Genomic DNA, 12405 nt, shown 5'->3' on the forward strand with positions numbered 1-12405 from the left:
AGGCAAATAGATCTAATTATGCAAAACATCAAGTGGGCAGAGACTAAAACTGGGTCCAAAGGCAGAAATTTTATCCAGAAAAAAACTGCAGTGATAATTATCCAGACTGTGATGTCTTTGGGCTGCAAGCCATTCATGTGTGCTCATCATTCAGTACCGCAGCCTTCTCTCTGGTGCATAGCTGGAAGGTCTGGTTGCCAGAGTATCCCAACCCTAGAGCAAAAAAAGGATACAAAATGCAAGGCAAAACAAGACTAGCTGATGGGCAGAACCCCCAGTCTTGTGACTTTGCCAGTACCCACCCACTCCACTGGTCAGCTCTAGCAGTGAACATGAGAAAGTGCCACTGGAAGCCAACACCACTGCTCACAGGATCTGTGTGTGGGGAGTCTGCTGAGCTGCACCTGGTTTTGTACCTGCTGGTTCCCCCAGCCCATCTCACAGGAGGCAGAGCTGATTCAGCCAACTCCTATCAGCAGCAGAGATGTTACTGCAGCACTTGAAACGCATGTGTTTCATTTGGGGGGGGGGGGGGGGGGGGGTTCCTGCAGGAAAAGCAGCCAATCTGGCAGTGATTCCTTTATTGCTCTCTAGCTTTTGATGTTAATAATTGCAACCGAGTCTTCAACGCCCCATCATTCCCCCAAAGGCAGTGAAACAATGAATTTCAAAGGGGAGCAGAGTGCTCACAAGAAGCATCAGAAAAGTTTCAGCCATCAGGTTTCCAAATTTCATGTTCGTTATCTGCAGGCAGCACTCAAACTGCACAGGGATGCTAATATCGACGCAGGGCTGTGGTTCACTGAAGCTTCGGAGAAGTGCACGAGAAGGGATGCCATTACAGAAATCAATCAGATCCCACTGTTTCCTGCACCTCAAAGCAGCTAAAGCTATAAGACCCTCACTTTTATATAAAGACAGCCTGGCTTAAATACAGCACTGACAACCAGGCAAAGTTTTGAACAAGCAACGGGGTTAAATCATCAGTGTTTTGCACAGGGGATTATGTGATGGGGTTAACATACCCCCCTTCCTCCCAGCACAGTGGCCAGGACTGTGTGCTCTGCAGGGTCTGGCACACAGGAGCAAAGCCTGTTCAGATCCACCACCTTTTAAGGAAGGCATTTTAAGATGTAACTCTAGGGGGTTGGTTCAAAGAACAAAACAATTACTGATGGTAACTTCTGAAAAGAGCAGTCCCCCACTGGGCTGCAGTAGTTGATCACTTATAAATAGGTTTCATGGATTTTTTTCCCCCCAAATTGGTGTTTTAATGTTCAGGAGCTGGCCAAACAGTGGGCATTACCAAGTAGCAATACATCATGGACAGTCACAAGGCATGATGATTTTACAGTCTGGCAATCAACCAAAAAACCCACATAAATCATATACTGGAATTTGCTTTCTCCGCTCTCTTTTTTTTGGCATAGATGCTCTGGTGAATGGGATTCTTGAGAGAAAATGGGAACAGCCAGCTCAACCACAAGGGAATGAAACCATGCTCTTGGGGCCTCTGTTCTTTACCTTCTTTATTCTGTAGAGTTTGCTGCAGTCTCTCTTTTGAGCCAAACTCTTCACAGCAATATCAACAACAGGAAGGCTGGAAAACTCTGAGCCAGGATCTGCAGAAGCACCAGACTTGAAAGTGATACATGTTGCCTGGAAAGGGCTCTCCCTTTTTGTGTTGCTTCATTCTACAGCTTTAAAACCCAAGATTTAGAAGTGTACCAAATTTTCTTACCTGTGGTTGAGATTCTCCAGTTGTGACTGTAAATCAAAGCCAGACTAAGGAAAGCCCATGAAATCCTAAATTTCACAATACAAAAATCTGTTTAACCTCACATAAGGATTTGAGGAAAGTAAAACATGGAGGTCAAAGATTGCATTGAAAGTCTGTGGTGGCTTTTTTTTTTTAATGGACCCCATTACTTTTTCTTGTTTCTGGGATTAAGTTACAAATGACACAAAAATAAGGCCCCTTGCTTCTTCAGTCCAACTTCCATAGCCTGGGCCTGGAGCAGGGGAGCAGTGAGTAAGCATGAGATAAGCCTCACATCTGCTCCAATGTGGCTTTTATGCTGATAGGGATCTGCTGTGCAGAAAGTGAGTTTTTGTAATTTATCAGCCAGTGCCATCCCTGGAGGAGGCACAACTCTACCCGAGCACAGTGTAAGGAACATGTACATGAGGACATCTGCATGGGGAGCACAAATTTGCAGCCCCACAGCTCCCAAGTATCTTCTTGTCCTCCCATTTCCATGGAGAAGCTAATGAACTTCCAATTAATCTGCTGCATACAAGCCTGTTCACCTGCTTATGCTACCACTGCCTTTTCCTCCAGGAACCACTCTATCAACACATGTCACATCTGTGCATTTTACTGTGTTTTCACCCGTGCTCATCAGGTTGTACTACTTGAACCACTCTGCCACAAACAAAGCCTGAAAGATCCTCTGCTCCTTAACCCAGCTCTGCCCAGCACCACACTGAGCCATCCCTGGAGGATGACCAGGGAGTGTTGGCAACCAAGAGAGCTCAGAAATGCTCAGGACCACCTAAGATCTGATCCTTCCCTGCTTTACAACCCCTCCTCCAGTAGCTGAACCATCAATGAAGCATAAAAGCCTTCATGGTGTTTGCAGCTGAGGCTCATTTACCCTCCTTGGTGCCATGGTTCAGTCTCATTAGGAGGCTGAGGGGATCCAGACAAGGGCACACCAGTGGGGAACAGACAGCCAGAGCATCCCACAGACTGCATGTCATGCCCTGATCTGCTGAGGATCAGTGGGAGGGGACAGAGCAAGACACATGCAACAGAAGACATTACAGCAAAAATATTTCAAAACCCTAAAATTGCTTTTCTTTTCCATGGCAGGTGTTTCCAATCAGTTTCCACTGCATTGGGTTTGTTATTTGTTTGGTAAACCTTATAGTTTCAGCTATAATTACCCCATCAAGGCAGCTAAATGAAGATGACATTTAAAGTGACCTTCAGCTTACAGCTGCAATAACCATCCCACAGGAGAGGTAGAGCAGGGAGGGGAAGCAGCATGCCATTCCCCAGGCGAGAGGTGCCTGTGGACATGCCAGCCAGATGTTCCTCCAAAATCAGCCAGTTCAGGCAGAGTAGTGTTTTAGTGAGAATAGCATGAAAAAACAACAAATAATTCGATTTCTCTGCTAGGGGAAGGGCCGCCGCAAGGTGCAGGCAGTAGGTATTTCCTCAAATGGGAGAGCTCAGGATGTCTTTCATCCTAGGGAATAACAGCCCCTGCAAAACCAAGGTACGTGATGATACCACCCTGCACAATAGTCCATGCAGGAGTGGTTACATGCAGTGTACATCTCCTGGTGTCCCTCTTGCAAAGGAATATGTTTTTCTCCAACATTTACTTGCCAAAGGGCAGACATATTATTTTGCCTTGCACCAAGACACCTTAACAAGGTACACACACAGTGCCCTTAAAAAAAGGGGCATCTAGCCCCCTGCCGTCTGGTTCCTCTCCTATCCCCCAGTCTTCTCTACCTTGCCCAAGTCCTGCCCCAAGTGCTCCCCTCTCTGTACAGCACTCCCCTGCTTTTCTGCTCCAATCTTCCACTCAGTTTATCTATCCTTCCTCTTATACTCGTTGAATTCTCACCTTTAATGTCAATCCACTATTTTTCCAGCCAACCTCTGACCTGCTCTCTAGTTGTCCCCAGCCCTTCTAGCGTCTCGTCCTCCAGCTCTCTCACTCCCCTCTCACCCTTTCCCATTCCACCTCTCCCCAGCCTTAGCCTCAAACTCCTCCACACCCTTCCCTTCCTTGCTGTTTCTTGCCCTCACTTAGCTTTCCCAGATAATCGCCTTTAACAACTCCCACACCACCGTGCCTTCCAGGGCATGTGGGGCAGCACATGAGGAGAAATGGGCAGGAACCTGCCTGTCTGCCAGCCTGCCTCCTGCACTAAGCTCCCATCAGAGTTTTTGAAGCAAGCTTAACACAAACAGACAAAAAGAAAGTATCAGTTCTGAGAATGGCATAAAATCCAACCATGTCAGCATCCAGCTTGTTAATTATCATCCAGATCACCTCCCCTCCAAATTCACTGCTGGAGAATCTCAAGCCATTGCTGAATCTAAATAAATATGAGAATCAGAAGGAGACCGGGAAGTCAATACTGCAAACTAACTGCTTCTGTAAATGGATTTTCATTACCATAGGGGCAGACGCCAGTGTCCAGAAAGCACCACAACAAGGGTAATTATTTGCTGGCAGCACTCTGTATTCACAGAAGGTACTTTGCCTTGTTTGCAGCAGTAAAGGGCAGCTGAGCTATTGATCAGGTCAGATGCCTGTCACTCCTGCAGGTATCAGGGGTTTTAACAAGCCATGCAAAGACCATATTGGAATAGTCACAAGTTCACGCTTGGTTTGTAAGGCAATTTGAAGCAAATTTATTGACCCCCTTCCTTCCCCCACCATCCACAGGGTATAGAGGGAAGGAAAGCTGTCCAGCTCAAAGTCTTGCCAGGACCTGCCAGAAGAGGCCCTTGGCAGGAACCTCTGAAAGGAAAGAGGAGTTGAATGCTGACACCAACAAAGATTTTAGCTGGAAAAGCATTGGTGTGCTTCAATTGGGAGTACAGGTCACTGCAAAATGCTGCTACTAAAAGCACATATGTCCTTCTCCAGCAAACAAATGTATACTCTCAGGGGGTCCTAAACCCACGCTAGTCTCTTCTGATCATTTCAGGTTAGCACAATCCAGCTCAGAGCACAGGGAATTCTCTCCAGGTTTCTCTCCCATGCTCTGAAATACTTGGTTTCCTCCTCTAATGCAAGGAAAGGAAGTGCAGTAGGAAAGGGAGGGGATGGGGAAGATTACAATAGGAAAGCACAGGACCAAGTGCTAACCAGCAAAATTAAATTCCTGCCTGCCCACATTAGACAGCAGCAGGAGGAACACCTAGCAGAATAGGTCCCACAATTTGATTTTGCTCCCATACTGGCCAGTCACAGCATCTTCATCTTCCAGTACTAAGGGCAACTTCATCCCATTTCCATTACAAATTCCAATCAACTTTGAAGGTCTTGAAGTTTCCCAGCCACAGGGACTTAAGGTGATCCAAAAGTTAGAAACCAGACAGCTCATGCCTGAGCAGTGCCCCAGCTACCCAAGCAGCTCTTCAGGGAGGTCACAAACTTTTTTTAAACATAGTGTTATTTTACAGCAGGCAATAGCACAGCTTTTGCAGAAGAGATGCCAATGCCCAAGTGTGTCAAGAAACATGGAAGTGAAAAGGGGAAATTAAGCTCCTTGCAAGGAACTAGAGAGCTTTTGCCTTTCAGCAGTTGCTGAGAACTTCACTTTCCCGTTCTATTGCCTTTATGACAAAGCTGTTTGGGAAACCCTCCTGAAGCAGTTACCCTTGCCAGTTAGAGGTCATAGTAACATGTTGGCTAATGCCTCCTAACTCAACTCATGGAAAATGACAGCCTTTTGGAGTGATGCCCAAGGTAGCCTTCACCCAATTCCTGCACACACCCTGACCTAGAAGTCAGGCATTTGAACAATGAACAGCAGAGACTGAATAAAGAAAGGCAGAAGCACATGAACATGAGAATTAAATAATTAAAGTGTTAAGTAAACTGGCAGAGGGAGATGGTGGCATCTACCAAGAGGGAAACAAGAAACAAGTGCCCCTGTGATTGCATTTAAAATTCAAATCAGCCTATAACTGAGCTATCACATGTGACCACAGCATAAGCAAGAAGGAACAGCAGTAGGGGCAGAGGAGGGTAAGATATAATCACTTGGGCTATAATCATCAGAATCAAGGAACACTACATCATTACCAAGGGCCACTGAGAGCCCGAAGAGATACCTCAAAGCACATCTTCCCTGCTGAGGTGTTTGTCTAGGGTTGTCACATTACCAATGCATTTCTTATTTCTACCCAAAATGACTCAAAAATAAGTGTGAATAGTCAGACAAACAAGCTTGGATAAAATGGAAAACAATCTGGGTAATTTCCCAGAGATGAGTTTCCATCTTAAACATTGCAGAAAGCCAGTCTGTGTGTCATTCCCAGTTTCTTTTCACCTTTATCCCCCTGCTGTCTCTACAGCATGGAAAAGACCAGAAAAGGAAGAACAAATAAGAGTCAAACTATTCCTTTTCTGTGGTCAGTCTTGGTAAGAGTTTTGCCCTTCTTGTTTGGTGTAACGCATCTCCATGGTTCCCTGCACCTTTGGGGGTTAAAGAAGAGGTAAAATGCATGCAGAGGCTTCCACTCAGCCTCCTCTTCACAAGCAGAACTTTAGGAGCTGCCATGAGAAAGTCATTTTAGCCTGTTGTAGGCTATGGGGACTGTAGGAACAGAAGACCCACAAAAGCCTTAGAGGTGCTGGGCTGTCCTGCACCAGCACCGGGAGCCAGGGAGACCCCAGCCACACGCAGCATTTAAGTTCCCAGCTGCAACTAAAGAAGGGGCCCATGAGTTTGTGCACCAGGCTCCCAAGGTAAGAGCAGCCAATAGCATTTGCAGAAAATAGATTTAATCAACAAGCAAGAGTATGCCCCAGTGATCCATATGCAGAAGCAGCATGATTTGCTAAACTAAGCACTATATTAATATAGATCAGATGGTATTGATTTGTCAATGCATCACAAGTACAGGAATGCCTTGCTATTTCTTAAAAAGCACTTTTAACCAGGCAAGTTTAGAAACAGGATTCAAGCACTCCTAGGTAGCAAGGTACAGCTTTGCTATTTGAAAAACAACATATAGTATACTTCCCACTAAGCAGCAGGACTAGCTCCAATGCTGCTTGCAGTTAGTGCCCCACTTCCCACCCTGCAAGTTCAGCTATAATTACATTAGGCAGGCTAGATCTGCTTCTCTGAGCTCTTTTCCAGAGAGAAATTGCTCAGCAGTAATCAGAGACCATGCAGTGAAGAGATGACCCCTGCAATTTCTCTCTCAGATCTCAACAACAGCTTGGCCTAGCAACTTAAATTGCCTTATTATTTTGCCTTCAACACAAACTAGCTGCTACATGAGGAACACAGGTTGGACAGTTGTGCGATGCCTCTGACATGCTGAGCTCAGTGAAGTTGGATCCAAATCTTTACTACATCAGGGGGTTGTTTTGCATCAACGGAATAACTGATGCTGAAACCAAAACCCAACAACCACGTGGTCCTGCCACAGTACAGCACAAAACTGTACATTATGCACGGTAATGTAGGATGAGGACTGTGGTTAGAACAGTAGTCACTTCTATTTGAGAGGAAGGACTTCCACCTCTTCAAGCCTGTATTTGCGCTACCTAAGAAAACCCTCTCCCCAACCCCTGTTTCTGACTTCCATGAAACAACAATTTTAACCATCTTTCTAAAAAAAAGTCCAGAAGCAGTACTTACATTGGAAGTAGATTCCAGTTCTTTCCTTGAAGACAGAAGGATGAGAAGCAAGGAGCAGAGCTTTTCATTTAGAACTTCAATAGGCATTTGGTCCATCAGCCTTAGCTACATCAATGTCTGGCAAGTCTGAAAGCATTGGGCTGGTTCAACCTCTTCAGAAGAGAGTCAGACGTGGCAGCTGAAGAGCTCTTAGCTCAACTGAAACATCTGGCCAGGAGAGGTCAGTGCTGACAGTAGCTATCTGTCACCTAAGCCCTAATGACTCTTCATCAGAGAGTCCACATCTCTCCAAGGCAGACAATTCTGCAGACTACTATCCCATCACAGACTGTGAAGTCTTCACCAGATAGCAACAGACAACTACAGGAGGCAACTTAGACCTAGGAGGACTAATGACAAGGGATGCCAGGATCTTGACAGCTCCCCACAGCTTCTCCAAGCATGGAAGAGTGCCAGGAAGTCACATACATGCCTTCAGGATTGGGAGTAAGAAGGAATTACAACTTCTTACTTCCCAGGACAGTAGCAGGGCTTGCCAGCTGTAATCCTTACTGTACCACTGACTGCTCACCAGTTCTTGCATTTCTGACTGCACTGTCCCAGCATCAAGGAACAAATTGGAAGAGTACAGCTCATGTTGTTGAGCAATACTCACTCTTACAGCCTTTCTCCAAGAGACACTAGAGACAGTAAGTGGTTTTGCATGCAGTAGTTTTATTTTAAGCAGTGATGACCTAGTACAAGCAGCTTGTAGGAAGACAATTCTTTACACTGTATACCAGCTGAGAGTTCAAGACCAACAGCAATCATTGTATTGAAATAGGCAGTGCCTACATACACTGATGAAGGACATGCCATAGACAGCTTTCTAGGGAGATGGGAGCATTGCAGAGCTTCACCTCTGCTCTTCTGGCCCAGAGCTCAACCAGCATTCCTGAAGGCAGCTACAAGTACTTAAGAGTGGCCCTGCTACTTCCACCACCTTCCTTAGAAGCTCCCAAGGATTTATTCACCAGTATTCAGTAATCATCCAAGATGTGACAGCTCCATCCTCAGCTGGGGAGCAGGGTTACCTAAAGCTAAGACCAAGCACTCACCAGACTCATGTCAGGCAGGCCTGGGATCATGGCTTTATCCTTTACACAAGGGTGGTAAAGGCTTCATGATGCCCTGCTCCTGCTGTCTCAGCTTCCTTCTCCTGCAAGGGCTCATGCTCCTGGGAGGTTTCCTCCTCATCCTCCTCCCTGGGGGAGAAGGGTCCCACCAGCCAGGACAGAGGTGTGTTGTTTTTCAGGTAGTCCAGCAGCTCCTCCATGTACTCCTGGATCACAGCCAGCTTCCTCTGGCTCAGGACACTGCTGGACAAGTCCTGGAAGGAGTTTGCTGCTGAGAAAGAAGCATGAAGCTCCTCTATGGTACTGAGAGATTGTTTCACCTTATCCTGAAGGCTTGAGGGAAGGCCTTGAATTGCAGACACTATTTTACAGCAGGTGATCTGCAGCTGCTGTGTGATACTGCATGCCATGAGCAGGGCCAGAGACTCCATCTCCTGGGAGGAGACAGGAAGGACAAGATCAGAGGAGCAAGTTACTTTAAAAAAAACCAAACCAAAAATCAAGAGGATACCCAGAGCCCATTGCTTCCCTCCCCAGGGAAGTACCTCTGCCGATGTTTTATCTCCACTCTCTTCAGAAGACTTTTTACTCCAGTCCACCCACATCTGTTGCAGTTTCTCCTGCCCCTCCTGAACCTTTTGATTAAATCCTTGTTTAAACACTTCAATCTGTGGCAGGGGAAGATCAGAGTGTCAAGACAGACAGATCTGTTGGTGAACAGCACAGCTCTTTATCACAGCAAAGAAGTTGAAACCAAGCCAACACTTTGGTCCCCTCCTTCCAGGAGACTGGGCTCTACCTACCAGTTCAATGATGCAGTGAAGCTGTGCAAGGGCCCCTTGCATGCCCTGCCAGACCTGCTTCATTTTGTCTGTTGAGCGCAGGTAGGCGAACAGGCGAAGTTCATCAGAGAGAGACCCCAACCGCACAAAGTACTGTCTCTTCTCCTTCTGCTGCTCCACAGACATTATGTCTGCACCTTCCTCAGATGCTGCCAGTTTGGCTGAGGAAAGAGACAGTATCTGTAAGTGGCTGACCAGAGATGTTTACCACACATAGTAAACAAGTATCAGGAGATCTTGGACTAGATAGCCTCCAGCACAGCACTTCCCATTAGTCCCTAGTTTGACATACTACTAATGACATACTGTTTACTTACCTAGTTCCTCATTTCCAATAGGGAGAGAGCTGTCTTCTGTTCTCCCCAGCACGGCTTCTGCTCTGCTTACAGCTGTCTGGCCCACTTTGGAGTCCATAACCATCCCCACACTGGTCACTGCAGATCTGGCAGCCTCCATACTGCTCTGAAGAGTCTCCTTAGTTATATCCACCACCTCTGCCACTTTGCTGCTCACAGCATCCTTCACACCAGCCACTCTCAATGATACCAGCTCTTTTGTCTCAGAGAGGATCTGTGGAAGAGGAGACTTATGTCAGATAAGTGATTGGGTCATGTAGTACACCACAATTCTGAATTGCACCAAGAGGACAATTAGCACAGTGTCTGCTAAGTATTTATTCCTGTAGGAACTTGCACTATGCTCCTAGAGTAGTTTGTTCCTCACATGAGAGCCTACTTCACTGCCAAGTTTAGAAACCCTGCAATAACTAGGTCCATCTGCCAGCTAGGGACAGCATAGTCTTTGATTCTTACCTGTTCCCCTGGCTTTTGAAGGAGTGGGAGCTTTTCCTCTAGTTTATCCAAACCCTTGGAGGCATACTCACTTGCTGCAGCAACTGAAAAGAACAACAAAAAAAAGTGTCAAAAGTTGGTTTTCTGCAATTCCATCTCAAGTTCTGCCTTCCTGAGCATGTTGCTCTGCAGGGAGCCTAGATGAAAGTCTCCATTCAGATCACCAGGCCAGGTGTGTTGTACACTGAATTTGTAGAGCTGCTTGTCTTGGTCTCCTCATAGATCTGTTCACTTTGACAGCTGCCAATTTCCACTTGTACAGACATAGCCACCCACATGGGAACCCCTCCTGCAGCTTCTTGAGGTCTTGACTAAATAGATGCATAGCCCTCATCTCTGCCCAAGCCTCCACATCCCAAGGATCCAGGATCACATAGTAACTGACAGGAGGGGGATGCCCACTCTGGGCTTTGAGCAAGCCCAGGCCCTGTCACACAGACTCTTTTATCAGACATTTTATCAGTCATTAGGAATAGCCCCTCTCTCTCCAGGAGTTCAGAGCTTCTTCTCAGATGTCATATTCTTTAAGGGCCATTGCAAACAGGACCTTTAGAGGTAACAGTCCTCCAAGAGGAGGCTTTTTCCTGTAGCCACCATGAGCTTGTAAGAATCCAACTATAAGCACCTGCCCCCTAATGCTTTGGACCCTGCAAGATCAGTTTTAGGGAAGTCAACATCAGAGTTAAGTCCTTGCCCTCCAGGGAGCAACCTTCCACCACACTACCTGGACTAGGACTCAGTTTTTAGCCTTACTTGTAAGCCAGGAGTTTTGTAAGCTATCCTTTTAGTATGGTGATGTAGAGGTACATTTCCACATCCTGGGACTCCTTCCAGAGCTGGAAGGAGCCAGACAGTCCCTCACAGGCGGGTGCAAACCTGCTCTTCCACAGGGGATTACCATGAGGCTCCAGTGTAGTCAGAACTGGCTGCACACAGCTGGCTGTGGCTTTGGTCACACTCTTCACTCCTTTCTCTGCTGCATCACACACAGATCTGATGTAGGGGTGGCTCTCCTTAGTGGAGGCATAAGCTGTAGAAACTATGTCACAGGCAGAGCTCACCAAGGTCAGGTTAGCCACCTGATTTGCTGCATCCTAGAAGAGCAAGAGAAAAAAGCCGTGAAGCTTGCAAACATGATCCTGAGCTTCCTATGCAGTTTTGTCCCAAAACTCCCTGTTCAAGTCACCTAGTCTGGTTGAGGAAGCAAGGCTTGCCTTGCTTGGACACTTGCTTTAAAGTCTACAACTCAGTTGTGAAACAAGCTGTGGAGCATTGACACTTATGGTTGGTTCATTCTAGAAAGGTCTTCCTCTGGCACAATGCTACCCAAGAGACAGCTGAGTTTGTGGGCAACCTCAATACTTCTGTACCCATACACAGCTCCAATTCATTTGGTATAGCTATTTAACAAGCTAATACCCTGGCAAAAACTCCATCAGACAGGTTCAAGTTGATTTTAAGTTGACAGACTTTATACTAGTCTGCAAGAAGCATGCTGCTGGTCATGGGAGTAAAGCAAGCACAACTGGTGTTAGGTCTGTTGAAAGATGGGAGCCTTTCCATAAGAGAATTGCCTGCAGCAAGCCAGGATCTTGACTACCAAGTGAGAGAAACATCTGTCCTAGCCAAGGACCAGACTACTTTGCTTAGCCTAGGAGGTTACTTACAGGGTCGTCAGGCCTACTGTTTCAGCCATTCTATCACCCATGTTTCCAAAGCTGCAGGGCAAGCCTGAGCAGAGGAAACACTCCCTTTGTGGAGGCTTCACTCCCACCAGCCACAGCAGGACCACCACCTCATACCTGCATCTGGGAGCTGCCAGTCCTTACACCTCACATGGAGCACCTACCTGCTGCTCCTCTTCCTTCACCTCCAGGGAGCTCTCGGCAGCTCTCTCTTTGTCAGGCATAGCAGAGGCCATTGCAACTGAAATGCAAGTAGCACCATGGTTTTAGGAAAAGGCAAAGCAGCCAGTGAGCCTGCAAAGGTATTCCCCTTCCCAGGGGACACTTCCCTCTAACCTCATTAAAGGAAGAAGTTTCTTCACTACTCATTAAGGGAAGATCCCCAAAATGGGCCTCTTCCCATTACGGAATAGAGGGATCTGTACTACTTGCAAAGCTACCTAGTATTTAGGTTTTGCATGGTTTATGCTAACCAGAGGAATGAGGAGAACAAAGTCTTTCC

General features: G+C 46.6%; 1 protein-coding gene across 1 annotated transcript; it reads right to left on the reverse strand.

Annotated features, from left to right (window-relative positions):
• Positions 1-8548: 8548 nt before the first annotated feature.
• LOC142028692 (perilipin-3-like) lies at positions 8549-12145 on the reverse strand (the record flags this gene model as incomplete). The annotated part of the gene is made up of 7 exons (XM_075022538.1): positions 8549-8959; positions 9071-9193; positions 9329-9528; positions 9685-9937; positions 10180-10262; positions 11117-11312; positions 12068-12145. Coding segments are annotated over 7 exons (1344 nt in total), but the record flags the coding sequence as incomplete, so codon positions are not given.
• Between the last annotated feature and the right edge of the window lie 260 nt (positions 12146-12405).

Source organism: Buteo buteo, chromosome 2, assembly GCF_964188355.1.
Source record: "Buteo buteo chromosome 2, bButBut1.hap1.1, whole genome shotgun sequence".
Lineage (NCBI taxonomy): Eukaryota > Metazoa > Chordata > Aves > Accipitriformes > Accipitridae > Buteo > Buteo buteo.